Source organism: Phascolarctos cinereus, unplaced genomic scaffold (genome assembly GCF_003287225.1).
Source record: "Phascolarctos cinereus isolate Bilbo 61053 unplaced genomic scaffold, phaCin_HiC Scaffold_2;HRSCAF=192, whole genome shotgun sequence".
NCBI classification, from domain to species: domain Eukaryota; kingdom Metazoa; phylum Chordata; class Mammalia; order Diprotodontia; family Phascolarctidae; genus Phascolarctos; species Phascolarctos cinereus.
Genome location: NW_027555625.1, coordinates 42,816,909 through 42,836,429, shown reverse-complemented (window position 1 = coordinate 42,836,429; position 19,521 = coordinate 42,816,909). Strand labels below are relative to the sequence as shown.

The following is a 19,521-nucleotide window of genomic DNA, read 5'->3' as shown; positions in this document are numbered from 1 at the left end:
ACATGGGATCTTTTGATTTTGCTATTTTCCACCAACAATAGAATATTCTAAATGTAATTTTCGTGGGAGTTTACATACCAGAGGGTTGTATGTTCTGACATGAAATTTTGGTTTTATCAAAATTGAGGCTTCAAAACAATCCAAAGTATAGGTTTTGTATTAATCTACTACTGTTTTGTTTTCTGAAATAAAAATTTATGTACAAATATGATGGATGTCAGTTGTTACACACACACATTAAGCCATGCACTGACCTTTTCCAGGTGGTATATGATCTGCTTTGTTGAGAGCTGTATAATGGGTGCAATGAACTCGCAGATGACATTGACTGTCATGATCTGTGTCTTCCTTACATTTCCTCCTATGATGGCATAACACACTAGCCTTTCTTTGACTACCTGTGTACAAGATTGAGACATGATGAGAATAGCTAGAATTGGATAAGCCTTTCATTTCACTGCCACTGATCCCTAAGCCAAACCAGTAAAGGGTATTGACTAGAATGAGAAATATAACAAAATAATATTTTCTAAAAGTTGCACTCAAGTATTTCTTCTTTGACAGAATTTAGCCCCTTAGCCTTGTCTTCTTCATCTGTAAAATGGGTATAAAAAAGCTTGCCCTACATATTTGTCAGGGTTGTTAGTAAAAGTGATTAGTGTACAGTAGAATGCTATAGACATGTGAATCAGTATTAGTTTTTAACTTGGTGTGCGTGTGTGTACGCATACACGTGTGTGTATAGCACAATAAATGTCTTCATTTTAATTACTTTTAATCTTATATAGTAAAGTATGATAGAAGAAATAGATGGATCAATGGCTTTGACTAAAAGCTAGATGTCCCACCAGGAGGCCATCTCCAGTTGTCCTGATCTATATCTGGCCACTGGACCGAGATGGCTCTGGAGGAGAAAGTGAGGCTGGTGACTTTGCACAGCTCTGCCTCACTTAAATCCAATTCACTCTCAACTTGTGGCATCACCTCTCTGGTGTCATGGTGCTCTTTGAGATTGAAGGACATACAACAACAGATGTTCCCCCAACCAGAGTCCTCCTAACAGTTTGCAAGATTCAGTAACTGATTGCTTATTCCAGGAGTCACACACTTCCTTAATTGACATTTTAAAGGAGGGTTGATGGTAGCTATAGAAACAAGGAGACCCACAGCAGGGCCCGAGCAATGAACGTAATTGATGCTGCTGTAGTAAGTCATAGCTCCAAACCAATCCTTGAAAGAAATGATTTTCTTTACTATTAATTAAATTAATCAGAAATTAATTTTCTAAACTTTCCTTAAGAAATCCCCATAACAGCTGCTTTTTGGGGGAGGAAAGTAAAAGACTTTTACTGTGTGTCTTTTGTTTTTACCTTAGGAACAGGAGAAAATCCTTCCAACACCAGTTCAGACGTTTGGCCTGGGCTCATCTCCATTCTGACAGGGTGGACCTGAAACACGGGGCCATCTGGTTTGGAGACCTGTGCACTGTCAGTGGAAACATTTGACCTTCTTTGCTTCTGATACTGATGGAAACCTTCATTCATCCAGAAGAGCTGGTGGAATCGGCGTCCTTTGTTGGTCAGTTTTAAGTGGTAGAAGTAGGGGTCCACACTATAAAGATTGCAGAAACACGAGGGACTTATAGATTGCATGGGGTGTTCTGTATCACTCTGTAACATCCCATCTAGGCTCACTCCCCTAACTTACTCACAGCTTAGGCTTCTGGGGGTAATTCTGTGGGCCAGAACTCATCCTACTGCTCATGAACTCTTACCAGTGTGCTTACCATTGAGTCAAACCAGCAGACCCAATTAGCTCCTAGCAAAGGCATTTAGTAAGATGGCATAGTAAAAATTGCAGTATTTGGGGAATAAAAATGTTCCCCAATAAACTGGAGATGCACTTTCCCACAAATATGCACAGTGTCCATGGAAAGACTGGGCCCAAACTCAACAACACATGTGTGAGGCACATGGGTATGTAGGATACAAGTTGGGCAAAGTCAACATAAGCCCAGGTACTACAGGACCTCAAAGTCCTGCTTCTCTGTAGAGACTGAATACAGATTCCCCTTAGGTGCAGCATCTCTGCTGGCCTGTTCCTTTTCATAGCTTGACCATCTTCTCAGATGCCAGGGGTTGTGATTCATAAAGGCGAATCCTTGAATTCACTGAATCAGCTCTTGAATGAATGTCTCTCTGCGACAAGGTCTGTCGGGAGAGTGTATGTCTTTGCTCTCTGGTGGATAAAATATCTTCTATTGATTCTGTGGCTTTCCTTTAAACCACCCCCTATACAGTGGTTGTGCGGTAGGGGCAGGAAAGTCAAATTCCTTCCTCCCTCCTCCCCCCAGACAGCTGCTGCTTTGCACTCTCTCTGATTCTCTAGCTGCTGAAATTCCTCCTGCTTAGCTAATTAACGGCCTTCTAGGTATGGCTAGTTTGTTTGCTCAGCCAACCTATCATTCCCTTCTTGTTTCAATCAGACAGGTCTTCACACCTCATAAAGGGATCAGGACATAGGCACATCTAGATCATTGCTTTAGCACCTCATTAACTCATGTGAATCAAATTCTGGACCTTCTATGACCATATTAACTGAGTTGAGGGTGTGTTCAGATTACAGGCTCTTCCCTCATACCTAAACCCGTGTTTGTGTGCAAATACAGACACATACCTCACCTCCCCCAACAGGGTTAAAACCATAGGGATAGTGGACAAGAGTATTTTTTTTTTGTTAAAAAAAGAAATCTCCTTATAATAAATTTTGCTTTTACTCAGAAATTTCGGGAAGACTGAACTAAATCACTCAGCCCTGGGAGGCAGTGTGATGTAATAAAGGGAGCTTTGGACTTGAAGTCAGGTGTCCTGGGTTCAACTCTCAATTCTGACACTTACTAGTTGTGTGGCCATGAGCAACTCATTGAGCTCCTTTGAGCCTCAGCTTCTCCATATGTGAAATAGGCATAATAGGACCTGAACTACATAGCTCATATAGTTGTGAGGAAAGTGCTTTGTAAACATCAATATATTATTTAAATATAAGCTAGTATTTACACATTGTGGCATGATTATAGGAAAACATCACAATGGTCATCAGAAGATCTAGGTTCTAATCCTGGCTCTGTCATTTACCACCTTGTGTAATCTTAGACAAGTCATTTTTTCATTCTAAAATGAGGAGGTTAGACTAGGGCCTTTGCAGCCCTAAACAACAAAATTACAGAAACTCGTAGCTGCAAGGGATCTCGGTGATCATTTGGTCTTGCCTGTTTCTCTTTGAACACCAATCTCCTCTGTAACAACTCTGAAAAAACAGTCATCTAGGCTCTACTTGAACATGCCCAGTGATGCGGACCCATTACTTTCCAAGCTGAACGATTCTTGTGTAGAAGAATTCCCTTTTGGGAAGCCTTGATCTTTCCCTTTCCAACTTCTACCCACTGCTTCAAGAGCTAGGGTCTGGCCTCTTGGTTGATTTTTCTTCCTTTCTTTTTGGCATGTGATTGTGGTGTTTGGCTTATCCTGCCTGAGCAATGCCCTGGCAACTCTGGATCACAGTCTAAGGGGAAATTCAAACCATGAAGCTTCTCATTAGCCCTACTGTACAAAACTGAGAAAGTAGTCTTTGAGTCCATGCAAACCGCTAAGAAAGAGACTCGTATTTGAATCTTTGGTTGTTTTTTTTCTGAATGTATATTACATGCCTTAATTTGGGAGGGACCCAGGGGACAATAAGCCTTTTTCTTCTTATTCCAATTGCCCTCCTTCAACATTCAGCAGTCATTTATTAACTGCGTACAGCAAAATAAGGAGCAAGGCTTATTTGAGGTATGTATATATAAAGCAATGAGATGATATGCTTGCTAAAATTAAGTTACTATCTGCATCCCTGGTACTTGTCACAGTGCTTTGCAAATAATGAGCACTTAAAAGGTCATTTTTCTTTCATTAGTTCATTTATTCATATTGATCAAACACCTGCTATGAGCAAGTGTGTGTGTACTGGGGAAGGAAGAAAGACCATGGGCCATTCATGGGTCCAATGAAGCTCATTATTTTGATAAAGATAGCATAGTACTCATGAGCTCTATATTCTACCATGCATAATTTCTGCAACGTCATTTTAACGGACACTTATAAGCAATTACAAGTTTGCAAAATGCTTTATATGCAATATATCTGATTTAATCCTGACAGGGAGCAGGTATTATGACCCCCATTTCACAGATGAGTAAACTGAGTGTCAAAGAAGCTGAGTGACTTGCCCATGGTCGTACTGCTGGTACTTCTCAGAGATAGGATCTGAACATGCGCCTGCCCTGATTCCAAGTGCAATGCCCTCTTTTGCTCTGATTACATATTTTTACAAGTGAAGCTAAATTTTGATGGGTACGATCAGAGACCATCCAGATGTGTATGAGAGGGTTACTGGCTTTGAGACAGAAACCAGAGGAATAGGTTCCGAGGGCAATGACCAAAGGGGGTGCCCTTGGTTTTAGTTTCTATCTTCTTTCAACAGAAGTACTGGAACTCCAGAGAAAACCACCTTCAGTCTTCAAAGCGCATGCAGCTTTTAATGGGGAGAAAAGTAATTATTCATTGGGAAAGGATCCTATGTCATATTGTGTTGAATAAATCTTGAACAACCCTGACTGGGATTTGGCCCTAAATAAGAAAATCATGACCATTTGCCTTTCTGACAAGCTTGTTCACATGTCACAGGAGGAAGGTCATTTGGACTGGTTTTATTTCCACAACTCATGTCCAAGCAATATAATGCAATTTGTAAGTTTGTTGATGTCAGGGATCTTCTTTGTATATCCCAGAGAATTTAGAATGCAACCTGCAGCCTAACAGGTGCTAAATAAATATTTATTGATTAATTGGTTTGATGATTTTTGCTGATAGAAACTTCCTTGAACTTATTTCTTTAGCAAGAAATATAAATAGACCTATTCAGTTCTTCTTTCTATTATGCTAATCTCTGGGGGTGAATTTCTTCCATCTGTTCCTTCTTAATTATTCTAGGACTAGAATCACACATGAGAAATAAGTAAGCAAAAGGAAATTAATTTCATTTTGTGAGTAAACACCAATTGCCAGGCATATTGATTTTTAATGTGAATACACCCAAACAGGGTTTGAGAGCTGGAATGTTTTCCCACAGCAAACTAGCAAAATTTCACCATGTGACATGAGCTTCTAAGAGAAGGCTTTCTGAATCTGTGGCATTTCTGTTGGGGCTTCTGGGAAATTCAGTGCACCATAACAACTCATCATAGCTTACCTTTTAAGATTTACAAAGCACTTTCCCTTCTAACAACCCTGTGAAGTAGACAGTGCTGGTATAAAGAACCCCACTTTACAGCTAAGGACACAGAGGCTCAATGACTTGTCCACAGTGGCATAGCCACTTAGGGTGGGAACAAGGATTCCATATTGGGGCTCCAAGCCTTTTGTCACCAAGGAAAGGGGCTCAGTTATGAAATGGAGATGTCACTGGACAACTAGACCCAGCAGCTCTCTCTGGTATCCTCGGACATACAAGACTGACTGCCACCCTCCACACAAAATTCTGATGGCATGCTCAGGTTGTAAGGTTGTATTCATTTTAGAATAAAAACCTGAGGTTGACTTGTGGATTCTATTTAGGTTTGTGAGGCAGTCTGGTATAATAGCTAGAAAAATGGCATTGAATTCAGGAAAATCTATGTCACCCTCCCCAGCCTGGCCTTAACCTTCCTTCCAGCCTCATTAGTGAGCTAGCCAAACTACTTCCCATTCACATCTCCTGTCTTTGAGCCTGAGTACTGGCAATCCCACGTGTCTAGAATGTACAATCTCCTTACCTCCACCTCACCGAGTCCTTCTCTTCCTTTAAAATGCACTCAAGAACTATCTTTTGCATAAAGCAATGTTATTCCCCAACTGCTACTGCCCTCCCCCCCTCAAACTACTTTGTATTTATCTACTTTGAAAATCCCACCTTCTCCTGGAAGTGTTCCCAATCCCTCTTAATTCTAATGCATTACCTCTATTGATCATTTGCAATTTATCCTATGTATAGCTTGTTTGTATATATTTGTTTGCATGTTGTCTTTCCCATTAGACTGCAAGTCTTTGAGGGTAGGGATTATCTTTTGTCTTTCTTTGTATCCCTAGCATTTGGCACAGTGCCTGCCCATGGTGAATGCTTAATAAATGTCCTTTGGCAAAAATACATTTGTATCTTTAATTTTACATTTTTATTCTCTCTCAATGTATGTGTATATATGTAAATGTGTATATATGTAAATGTGTACATTTGTAATGTACAATGTAAATATATGCATGTGCACACACACACACACATAATTTGCACTTGTCTTCCATATTAAAATATAAACTCCTTTTGAGTACAGATTTTTTCATTTTTTGCATTTGTATCCCTAGCACTTAGCATAGGGCTTGGCATGTAGGAGTTTAATAAATACTTTTTTGGTTGATTGATTGCAGAGTAAATAAATAGCTGTCCCACACCTGATTCATATTGTACACTGAGTACCTCTCTACCCTCCTTCTTGGGGAGACCTGAGTCTCACCAGAGGTTTAAGTAATTTTCTTCAGGGCACTGGGGTACAGGTATAAAGGACCAAAAAGTATGAGAAAATGAGCCTCATCTGTCTCATTAGAGGCCAGATTCTGATACCAGCCATTGCATGCCTGGATGGGTCTCTTGAGTTCAGTGATGGAATAAACTGTTATAGGGTGAAAACAGAAGGGAAACATAATCCAAGGAAGTATTTTTAATTAGATTTCTGCAGTAGCCATTTATCTTCATAATTATGCTTTACTTAGCCTACCGTTAAGATGAATTTTTATATCCTAAATACAAAGGAAAGTAGTTCTGAAGTAGATTGGGTAGAAAGGTGACGTCAGCATGGGAGGCAACATTTGCCACAGGAATCCACATGCAGGTGATTGAGAGATGCACGGAAGCCTAGCATTTTAATGCTGAGAGACATTACTGATCAGCTAATATCAGTCACCTTATACTGCAGTGGAACAAACATGGGATTTAAGCCCAAAGGTTTGGGTTCAAATCCCTGCTCCTCTTCTTCTATTTGTGTGATCTTGATCAAGTTTTTTTTAATCCCTAAACCAGAGATAGGGATGTTTGCACTATCTGTATTAGAAGTTTATTGTAGGGAAAATGTTCTGAAAACCTAAAGGTGCCATAAAATTATGAATAATTGTTCTCATGAACAATTACAAAGATTTACCAAACTGAATGCAGTGAAATTAGAAAGAACAAGCTTTAGCCCTCGAAAAGAGAGTTAAGGAGATACCTCCCAAATAGAACCAGGAAAACCATTTACATAAGTATAACAATAATGTAAAGAAAAATAACTCTGAAAGACTTAAGCACTCTAATAAGTGCTATGACCAGCCATGATTCCAGAGGCCTGATGATGAACCATGCTGCCTGCCTCTGGACAGACAAGGGACGGCTCAAGGCACAGAATGGGACATGTGGTCTTGGACATGACCAATGTGGGAATTTGTTTTGCTCGACTTTTTTTTATTATTTATTATAAGGTTTTTACTTTTTTTTTTTTCAATTAAGGGGCGGGATTGGAGGTAAATTCAGAACTAGAATAGAGTCCCAAAAATAAAATCAGAAGAGAACAGAAGAAAAACCAGAAGGAATCCCAGATAAACAGGACAGCTTTGAAAGTTATGTTGTATGGTTGTAATTTGTAATAAAGTCAATTTATTGTATACCCACAAAGACAAGCAAGCTATATATAACAGATTCACAGTGTTGTGCACGATCTCCTCCTCTTCCACAATGGTTATGGAAACACTCATTTTATTTGGTGTTTGCTGAGTTCAGATTTTTTTTTAAAGGAAAAAAGTAAAAAGAGCAAGTGTGAGAATGACAGAGAAAGGAGGGTGAGTGAGAGAGACAGAGAGATACACACAAAAACAGAGAAGAGACAGCGAGAGATAGAGACACAAAGAGAAAGAAACAGACAGAGGAGAGACAGAAAGAGATAGAAAGAGACAGAGATAGACAGAGTGTGACAGGGACAGAGACAGACAGAGAGAGAGAGAAACAGGAAAAGAGACAGACAGACAGGTGGATAGGGACAGAGAGAGAGAGAGAGAGAAAGAGAGAGAGAGAGAGAGAGAGAGAGAGAGAGAGAGAGAGAGAGAGAGAGAGAGAGAGAGAGAGAGACTCAGTCATTCATAGTGGGATACAGCTTTGAGGAACCTAAGTCCGAGTGCCAGCCTAGGCCTTTGAAGTCCCAAAGAGCCAGGTTAACCAATATTTCTGGCAGATACGCTGCCCTCAGGGGGACTACCATAAGGGTACCCCATTAGTGGGATGAGCTTCCTGGGCCACATAGGTTCCCTAAGTATTTGCCTCTCTGCTAGCATACTCTGTGGCATTCCCACACATGGCAACATGTCATTATGGAAAAGTGTGCCCCAAGTTATGAATAGAATATTTTGTTACTATTACTATTACAATGCCACCTCAACAAATGCCTTTGAGCATCTAATGCTGTATTATGTTAGACTTTTGGACTCTGGATCAGTTTTGAATTTTTTTCTCTTCTTCCTTTCTTCTTTCTTCAAAAAATTTTTTTCGTATAAGGAATGGATCTCTTGGAGAGGGAGGGGAAAGAGGGAAATCTAGGTGATTTACAAACAAAAGATATCCATAAAAATGAAATAAAACTAGCTACAAGGCTTGACCCTTTAAAGTTCCCTACCTGAAGTGGGCCCCCAAGTTGAGTTCTGGAGCAAAAGCCTTGTCAGAAACAATTGTGGTGCCCTTCCCCACAGCTTCAACAGGAATCTGGTAGCTATTGCTGTACTGAATGGACAAAATGATCACATCTTTGAAGGGCAGCATGTCGTCCAAGTTGGCAGTCACCGTCAGGAGAACTTCACGTTCTGGAGGAACTATGCCTTCATCTGGCGAAATCTTCCACAGGGATTTATTGTTAGTCTACAATACAAGATCAAAAAGTTCACAGCCAGAAGATTCTTAGGCTTCCATTTGGCATGTGTCAAATAAAAGCAATAGCAAAGCCTGATCCCAGAGAGAAACCATTTTTCCAACAAAAATAGGACAATTTTTGGAGATGAAAATCCATTATGACCTTGGTCTTATGCTCCCCCTTTTTTGCAAGGATGGTGTAAGCAGAGCACAATCATAATTGTTAGACCTTCTATAAATGTTAATTTGAATTCTGGTCCTCTAAATGGAAGATCTTCAGCCAATAATCAATAAGTAGTTATGGAGGAACCAAACTAAATAAATGCTGATATTCTCATGATAAATGAAGCCAGGTGATATGAGGGAGTTGCCATTAAATGGAAGGAAAATAGTAACTATTAATTAGCATTTATAGAGTGCTTTACGTTTTGTAAAATTCTTTACAAATACTATCTCATTTGATCCTCACAACAACCCTGGCAGCTAGGTGCTTTTATTATCCCCATTCTGGAGAGGAGGAAACTGAGGCAATCAGTTTGCCTAGGATCACACAGCTAATAAATAGTCTGGATTTGAATTCAGGTCTTTCTGACACTAAGTCCAGTGCTCTATCTACACACACACACACACACACACACACACACACACACACACACGCTGTATCCAGCACAACCTAGCTGCCAAGTGCACCTTATAAGGAAAGGCAAATAGGGGAGATAACACACAGCATGAAAAGTGAAAATTATATTTTATCACTTAACATTACAAAAGAAGCAAAAAAGACTATAGCTTAATGGTCAGGAAATAATTGATTATCAATGTTGGAGTCATTTCTGAATTAGCTACCTTTGTGCAGTCAATCTATTGAAACGCTAGAGAAAAATGTAAAAACGTTGGCTTAGACTACCACTATTTTCTCTGGATGTTTAACCAGCTGAAAGCAATTGCCCACATGAGGAGGTCAAAAGACCATGGGAAATCCTAGCTAAGGGGAGAGAAACGACAATCAAGAACAATATCATGTTAAAATCAAAACTTATCTGGAATCATCCTTATCACAGAGGATGTTGGTGGAAGGTTATGAGGAACATTGTGAGATGAAACAGCTTGGGCTTGAGGTTTACCTAAAACAGGTTATTGCAAGAAACCTTAGGGGTGAAACAAGGATGAGAAAACCAACAACAGACTGAAGAGTTCTTGACCTTTTTGCATGTCCCAGACTCCTTTGGCAGAACGGTGAAGCCTGTGGACCCCTTAGCTGAATAGTGTTAAATAAATGAAGGAAATGCCAAATTTCAGCTAGAGGTTAGAGGGAAAAAATATGTAATGTTTTTCCCCATCCAAGTTCATAGAACCCTTAGAATCTATCCCTAGGTCAATCCATGGACTCCAAGACTTCTTGCTCTATGTGGACCTAGTTTCATCATCTGCGACTATGAAACTACCATATATGGTCTCACTGTGGCTTCTGATGCACAATATGAAGATATTAAAATAGGACTTGAAAAGATGGAATCAGAGAAAGCAACTGGACCAGACCAAGTACATGTAGCATAAATCTGTTCTGGAGTTGACACAGTTTTGAAAGCATTAAGGGATCAACCTTCATCATATCTAAAAGATAGGACTGGGGAAAAATATAGATGGCATTTGCACCCAAAAAAGTGATCAAGAGGACTTCAGTAACTCCCACACAATATGCCCACCTTATCTCCATAAAATCTTTATATGAGAATGATCTAGACAGGTGTCAAGGGTATCTTGGATGAAAACCTGAGAATGGAACAGCTGACTTTTGTACCTGATTTCCTACAGAAGACCATATCATCACAGCACATAATTGACTAAGCAATGTGGTGAATATGATTCCACTTGGTTTATTGTTTAAGCTTGGTAAACAAGGCACAAAAAATACTGAAGAAAATAACACCTTAAAAATAGAATTGACCTAATGGTAAAAGAGGCACAAAATTAATTGAAGAAAAGTATTTCTTAAAAATCAGAATAGGTCAAATGAAAAGGAGGTACAAAAATTCACTGAAGAAGAGAGCTCCTTAAAAAAGCATAATTGACCAAATAGAAGAAGAGGTACAAACAAAATCTCACTGAAGAAAATAAATCCTTAAAAATGAGAATTGGGCAAGTAGAAGCTTATGACTCCATGAGACATCAAGAAACAATAAAACAAAGTCAAAAGCAGGAAAAATAGAAGAAAATGTGAAGTATCTTATTGGAAAAACAATTGACAGGAAATCTAGAATGAAGAGAGATGATTTAAGAATTATTGGACTACTTGAAAATCATGACAAAGAAAGAGTGTAGACATCATATTTGGAGAAATTATCAAGGAAGACTGTCCTCTACATCTTAGATCTAGAGGGAAAAATAGAAATGGAAAGAATCCACTGATCACCTCCTGAAAAAGTTCCCAAAATGAAAACTCCCAGCAATATTATAACAAAATTCTAGAGCTTCCAGGTCAAAGCAGCCAGAAAAAAAACAATTCAACATAGTGGAGCCATAGTCAGGATCACACAAGATTTAGTGGCTTGCATAGTAAATGATTTGAAATATGATAATTCTGGAAGGCAAAAGAGCAATGATTACAACAAAGAATAACCTACCTAGCAAAACTGAGTGTAATCCTTGAGGGGGAAATGGATATTTAATGAAATAAAGCAATTTCAAGCTTTCCTGATGAAAAGACCAGAGCTGAATAGAAAATTTGGCATTCAAACAGAAGACTCAAGGGAAGGATGGAAAGATAAAAATGAAAGAGTAATCATAAAGGACCCAATAAAGTTAAACTGTTTACATTCCTATGGGAAGATGATGGATATAACTCCTAAGAACTTCATCATTATTAGAGCAGTTAAAAGGAGTGTACGTAGACAGAGGGTAAGGGTGTGAGTTGATTATATTAGAATGATCTCCCAAAAAATGGAGTGGGGGGAAAAAAGGATGCACTGGGAGAAGGGGAAAGGGACAGGTAGAATGAGGAAAAAATTTTCACATAAAAGAGATGCACAAGGAAGAGCTTTTACAATGGAGGGGGAAATACATGCACATGTATGTATGTATGTATACATGTATGTGTGCATGTATGTGTACCACCTTACCCCTATCAGATATGCTAGAGGGGATGAGAGAAAAATAGGTACACTAATCAACTGTTGGTGGAGCCATGAACTGGTCCAACCATTGTGGAAAACAATTTGAAACTATGCCCAAAGGACTATAAAACCTTGCTTGCTCATTCACTCAGCAATACCACTACTAGGTCTGTGTCCCAGAGAAATCAAAGAAAAATAAAAATGAGCTATGTGTACAAATACATTTATAGCAACTCTTCGTGGTGACAAAGAATTGGGAATTGAGGGGATACCCATCAATTGGGGAATGGGAGAACAAGTTGTGGCATATGATTGTGATGGAATATTGTGTTATAAGAAATTACAAAAGGTGTGCTCGGATAAACATGGCAAGACCTATATGAACTGATGCAAAGTGAAATGTGAAGAACAGGGAGATCATGGTGCACAGTAACAGCAATGTTGTAATGATGATCAGCTGTGAAAGATTTGAGTACTCTGATCAATACAATAATCCAAGACAAAGGATTCATGATGAAAAAGTGCTATCTACCTCCAGAAAAAACTGATGAACTCTGAGTGTAAATTGAAGTATAATTTTCTTATTTTATTTTTCTTGCTTTTTTTTGGAAATATGGCTAATATGGAAATATGTTTTGCATGATTTCACATGTATAGTTGATATCACATTGCTTGTCTTCTCAGTGGGTGGGGAAAGGGGTAGGAGGGAGGAAGAGAATTTGTAACTCAAAATTTAGAAAGAAAAGAATGTTAAAATAAATAATTATTTAAGAAAATAATTAGGCTATCAAATCAGCCAGACAACAAGTATTTAATAGGCACCTACCATGTGCCAGGCATTGTGCTAAACACTGGGGATACAAAGAAAAGCAAAAAATAGTCCCTAGTATCACTAGGGAAGACAACAAGCAAACAGCTATTTACAAACAAGATATATACAGGATAAATAGGAGATGGTCAATAGGCACAAGGCACTAATGTGTAGGGGATCAGAAAAAGCCTCTTGTAGAAGGTGAAATTTTAGCTGGGATTTTATAGGAAGCAGGGAAACAGATGTTTGCTACTATGAGCAAAATGAAAAGGCAAGATCCAAAAAAGACCCAGTAGCCCTAGAAAGAGTTAGTTAGAAAACTACCTTAAAACAACAAAAAACCAGTTTTGAAACATCTTAAGCTTGATTTGAAATATAGCTAAACTGTCAGGTTTTTCTCAAAATGAGACTGTGTTTGCTTATTCATATTCTTCATTCCATTAGCACTGACATACACATTATAAAAAATGTTTACTAGAATTCAAGCACAAAAAATGTCACTAACAATAAAAAGGCATGTAGCATCATACCAAGATACATATGTGTGTGTATATATATATACATATATATATATATATACATATATATGTATATATATATATGCACACACTTAGAACTATACATGTACATAATATATGTATATGCATATAAGTGTGTATAAAGAGGACATATTATCATGTTCATATATTAGAACATAAGCAGTTTACCTTGGTTTAGTACTTCATGATTACTCATATTTATCTTTTTAGGTTTCTCTTGACTCCAATGTTTGCACTTCAAGCATTCTATCTAACTCTGGTCTTTTCATCAGGAATACTTGGAAATCTTCTATTTAAATAAAAGTCTATTTTTCTCCCATAAGATTATACTAAGTTTGACTAAGTAAGCTATTCTTGACTATATACCTATATCTTTTACCTTCTGGAATATTGTATTCCAAATTCTTTGTTCTTTTAGAGGATTGGCTGCTAAGTTGTGTATGACTCTCATTGTGGCTCTTCAATACTTGAATTCTTTTTTTTCTGGCTGCCTGCAGTATCTTTTAACCTGGATTTGGCTATGATCTTCTTTGTAGTTTTCATGTCAGGGTTTCTTTCAGGCAGTGACTGGTGGATACTTTCCATTTCCATTTTTCCCTCTTGGTTCTAAGAGATCTGTACAGTTTGCTTTTAATGTTTTTTGAAGTAGATATATTTTCATTTCATTTATGAATAGATTTTAAATGCTTAAAAAAAAAGCTCTTGCATCATCTCTCCAAAAATCCTAATTGAATTTGTTTCCCATCTGTGTTTTTCTTTGAGGTTTTGCTTGCAGATGTTTTGGAGTGATTCTTTTCTTTGGGGTTTGTGACTTGAGTATCTTTTGTTTTTCACCACAATAACTTTCTGTGGTGGGATTCTTTTGTTTGCTCATTTGCATCATTGCTGTCTGCTTCCTGACTTTGGACTCGATGTTTGGCTGGATTTCATGCACATCTAGAGAGAAGGTCAGTGCTGGTCTTGTGGCTGCTTTCTTAGTATACTGAGTGTTGCACTACTCTCAGATCATAAGGACAGCTCAAGCTGGGGACCTGCAAACTTTCAGTGCTCCCAAAGTGGTCTGATCCAGGACAGTCTGATTTCTTCCCCATCCTGGTCTGAGCTTTTCAAGTTGCTCACCTGGGCTTGGGATTAAGGAGCATCAGTTTGATGTTGGATTCAGCCACAACTAGTCAGCTGGAAAGCTCTGCTATTTCAGTGAAAGAATGGCAGTAAGCTTCCCAGTAGGAATCTTTTGGTCTGGGATTCCTGTCCTGATTATTCCTCTGTGGGCTTCAGACTGGGTCAGAAGTTGAAACTGAGACCCCTTTGTGTTTCTGGGGCTCATTGAGCCACATAACTGCTGCTTGCTTCTGGACTTGTTCTTCTCTGTCCATAGCCTAAAGCCTTAACCACTCTTTACCACCTCCAGGCACATGTCCCCTCTTCAGTTCTTCATGGATTTGTAACCTGGAACTTGGTAGTAAATGACACAACTGTTCCTATACCTTACACAGGTTTATCCCTTTTTGTGCTGGATCTTGGACTTCTCCTTGCATGGGTACACAGATTCTCCCTGTAGTAGAAGGTTCTTTGTGACCACCTCCTGGCCAGATCCCATCTGCAGCATACATGGATTTCTGTCTGTCTATGCCAACCTGGGTTGTGAAAATAATTTGTGATTTTTTTTCTTGGATTTCCCCATTAAATTTTGATTTGGTAAATGTTCTAGATCTGTTTGGAGGAGGGTTTTTTGAGCTGGGAAGTTCTGTTTTCACTTGATATGATGGGTATCACCTGTGGAGCTTGAATTGCTTCTTGCTTTCTTTGGCTTTCACCCCCAACCTTAGATCTCTTTCTGTTTTCTTAATTATAATTTCAAATAATGGGGCCCAAACATCATTATAGCACTTGGAATCACAGATAAAGCCTTCCACATCTCCTTTGTTAGCTAAGCTTGAATAAACTGGAAAACATTTCAAATCCCTACTTTTATTCCTCTCAAAGAAATTCTGCACTTGAAAATACCAAAAAGTAGATCTGGAGAAAGAGGTAATAGTTAACACCCCCGCCCCTCAATGAATAATCCTAGAATCTCTTTAAAGGAGGGGGCATCTCTAGCACATATCAGAGAAGGAACTATTCCTATACAAAAAGGGAAAGTTGAGATGTCATCTTTGAGGGAGCTACCATATTGGCTACACTATCTGTGTGAAGATTTGGAAGATATAACATCCTACTTCTGTCTTCAACTGGCCATAAATATTCTTTAATAAATCCCTTTTGAACATGTGAGTTTTCTACATGGGCTTCCTCCTTTTTTTCTTTTCCTAGTATAACTAATACTGAGTTACCACATAATGATTCATTTGGAGAGGTCTTTGCTGCCAAATGTAGGAATCCAATAGAGAATACTCAGCTATAGTAAGTGATCCCAATTTGTCCCTAAATCTGTACATCTAGATGTGATCTTTACCCTGAGATTCAGGGTAGAGATTCTATGCAACAATACATTTGTTAAATGTCCACTATGTGCAAGGCATTTTGTTTGATAATATAGATTTAAAGATAAAAAGGAATATTAATCCTTGCCAAAGAGCTTCCATTGTACCAAGGAGTACAGTGTATATACAGATCGGTTAGCATAAGATAATTTCAGAAGGAAGGAATGCTTATGAGTAGGGGAATCAGGTTAGGATTTCCCTAAGATGTGGGACTTAAGCTGAACTTTAAAGGAAGCAAAGAACTTGATGACATGCAACAGGAATGACATTCTAGTCATGGACACAGCTTACGCAAAGATATGGAATGAGAGATAGAACACCAAATTCAAGCAACAGCAAGTGAGCCAGTTGAGCTAGAACACAGAGTATATAAAGAGAAATTATGTGGAATAGGTATAGAGAGGTCACCTAGAGTCAGGATGTGAAGGACTGGACACAAAGGGGAGGAGTTTGTATTTTGTCATAGAGACCATAAGCAGCTATTGAAGATGCTTGAGCATGGGAGTGACATGATTGTGCTTTAGGAAAATTATTTTGGGAGCTATGTGGAGGTTGGAATGGAAAAGGTAAGAAAGTGAAAGTGAGAGACTAATCAGGAAGTGATTGCAATAACACAGATGAGGTGATGAGAGACTAGAGTAGGTTGGTGGCCATGGCATCAGAAAGAAGGGGAAGGGATGTTATGGAGGTAGACTCATGGTCACAGATTTAGAGCTGGAAGGGACCTTGGAAACCATCTTGTCCAAGTCCCTGATTTTACAGATGTATAAGACTCTGCCTCTTCTATGGCATCGCTCATAATTATCGCTGTCAATCTCCAAATTGATGCCTCACCAGCACGACAAATTCAACAAACTCAAGGTTGAACTTATCTACTCCCATACATTCACTTCTCTTATGAAATTGTATGTCTCTGCTCATGTCCCCACCAGCTTCCCAGTTACCTGAGTTTGAAAGTTTGGGATCACCTTTCACCTCTTCCCTCTCCCTCATAATGTATATCTGATCAGTTCCCAAGGTCTGTCTGTACTTCCTCCACAAGTGTCTCTTGCACCCCTTCCCTCCTCCCTATCCATGCTGCCACAGCCCTTGTTCAGGCTTTCACCAGTTTTCAGTGGGGACTATTGTAGTAGCTTCCTAATGGGCTCCTTGATTCCCATTTCTCTCTTCTTTAATATTTCCTTTGTGTAGCCATCAAATTAGTCTTCCTAATGCATGGGTCTGAGCAGGTCACTCCTTTCTTTAAAAAGTTGTAGTTGCTTCTTATGTGATAGAATACAAAGGGGTTTGATTCTCCCCCCTCCCCCACCATCTGCTTCCAATCTGTCTTACTAGCCTTATTTCAGAATTTTACTGGATCTCTATTCTGGCCAACCCTCACTCTCCCGCTTCTATGCTTTCAACCTGTTGAAATGTTTCTTCCCTCCAACTACAGTTCTGGGGCTATTCCTTTCATGAAGCTTTTCTGATCCCCCTAATTAAAATAATCTCCATTTCCTCAATTCTTCTCAGAATACCTGGTCTGGATTTCTCTGTCATTACTGCATTCTACCTGCATCATAGCTATTTATACTATCCCATTAAACCATAAGCCCCTTAAAGGCAGGGATGGTGTTACTTTGCATTTTTGTATCTCCAGGGCCTCGAATGACCTGTTGAACATAGTAGACTTGAATTAAATGTTAATGTGGAGGCATGATATGGGAATTGTATAATATGTCTTGTCAAATTGAATCACGTACTTAATAGAAACTACAGATTAATCAACCGTGTGTTTAAACAATGGAGTTATAGAAATGACTTAGAGATAGGGATGGAAAGAATCCAACAAAAATATTGAATATTACACTGGGTAGACTTGATCCAAAAAGAATGTGTATATGTGAATGTATATATTATACTATAGATTCCTAAATGACAGTAATGGAAACATTCATAGGGTATGAGCTGAAAGGGATCCTGGAACTCACCTCTTCCCACCCCATGTTACAGAGAAGGAAACTGAGGCTCAGTGATATTAAGTGACCTGCTCAAGGTCATAAACATTAATTGGCAAAATTGGTCTTTGAACTCAGAGCCTCTGAATCTTCACACTGCACTGGGTGGTGATTGTATGAATCAAGGTTTTATTTTTGTTTTCAAAAAGTTCTTCAATTTTTTTTTACCCTAATTGATCATGCACAAAAATATTCAAATATCAAGAAAACAATGGGAAAAAAATCTCTGGTTTTCCAAATTACCAATCTGCATTTGTGTAAAATATGATGCTTAAATATTAGTAAAACTAATGGTTGCATTCTTGCCTTTATGAGGAGAGCAGAATTCCATGTCCTGCTATTGTGGGAAAGGTAGAACAGTCCAATATTTTGACAAGCATTGACTTCAAAATGATCCTTCCTAATTCAGCTTCTTAATTCATCTGCAACACTTCTATCTCCAAAGTGAAAATTTGCAGCGCTTTCATATCATGATAAAAATTGTTATATATTCCAAATTTAGTTTACATCATATATTTGAAAATTGATACATATAGCTCTGCATCTTCTGTAGTTTGATAGAGCCTTATACAAAGTACACCTTAAGAGGACTGGCTATAATCGTCCTTTATATATATATATACATATATATGTATATATATATGTATTTGTATGTAAATATCAAATCTATAGCCTTATCTGAATAATGCCCTCATTCCAAAAAAAGTATGAAAATAGATTTAGCAAAGCTGAATGAACCACTTAGAGTCTGTACTTAATTTTATTATCTTCAAATCTTAGATCCTAGGCTAAAAGAGTTCTTTAGTCTACTGACAGACATATCTGCTTTCCCCACCTTGAACTTGGATTTTGGTGCTGAGTAATCTCTAGTGCAAGGCAGAAAGAGGAATATGGCTTGGGAATAGAGTCATATGGAGACCAGAGGCTCTAGGTTCTTTTCCAATCACTAAGAAGCCAAATGGAAAAGAGAGGCAGCTAGTTCTCATCTATAACCACCCAAATTTTGGCCCAGGACCACTCTACTTGGTAGCTCAGGGAAGTTTCATCTGCTTTCTTTACAAATGCCATATTTGCTTCCTTTTCCATTAAAAAAAAACCAGTTCCATTCAGACAAAGCCACTGGAAATGTGGAGATTCTGTTTTTGTCAGGAATCCTCCCTCCATCCCCCCCCCCAAAAAAAAGAAACTCAACCCAACCAAATAAACTTATTTTTTGTCTCTGGTCAATAGTTCAGGTCAATCCATTGAACTGTAACAAGCAAGGGACTGTCACCAGAGTATATTCTATTTCTAGTCTGGCTTGAGATTGACATATACCATTTCTTCTCTGATTCACCCCGACACAGGATGTTGGTCTGGAACGGAGACATGAGAGCTGTGCTCTTGAGGTGAATTGGCAAGTCTTTCATCTGACGAACTTTATTAATCAATGCTTGGCAAGAAGTCAAACAGCAGAGCCCGGCCCAGCAGGCAACATGGCAGAGCAGTAGCAGACAGAATCCTGCAGGCTATGACAATAGGATACTCCTGCCCAACCCAAACTCCCCAGCCCGTGACTCTGCAGATTCATCTTGTTGACAACTC

The 19,521-nt window shown here is 38.7% G+C and overlaps 1 protein-coding gene across 1 annotated transcript in view; it reads right to left on the bottom strand.

Moving 5' to 3' along the window:
• HYDIN (HYDIN axonemal central pair apparatus protein) overlaps positions 1-19,521 on the bottom strand; it is a 464,226-nt gene that overhangs the window by 214,174 nt on the left and 230,531 nt on the right. The window contains 3 exon segments of the mRNA XM_078149348.1: positions 255-398; positions 1,371-1,611; positions 8,765-9,003. Of these exon segments, the coding sequence (XP_078005474.1) occupies positions 255-398; positions 1,371-1,611; positions 8,765-9,003 (624 nt within the window).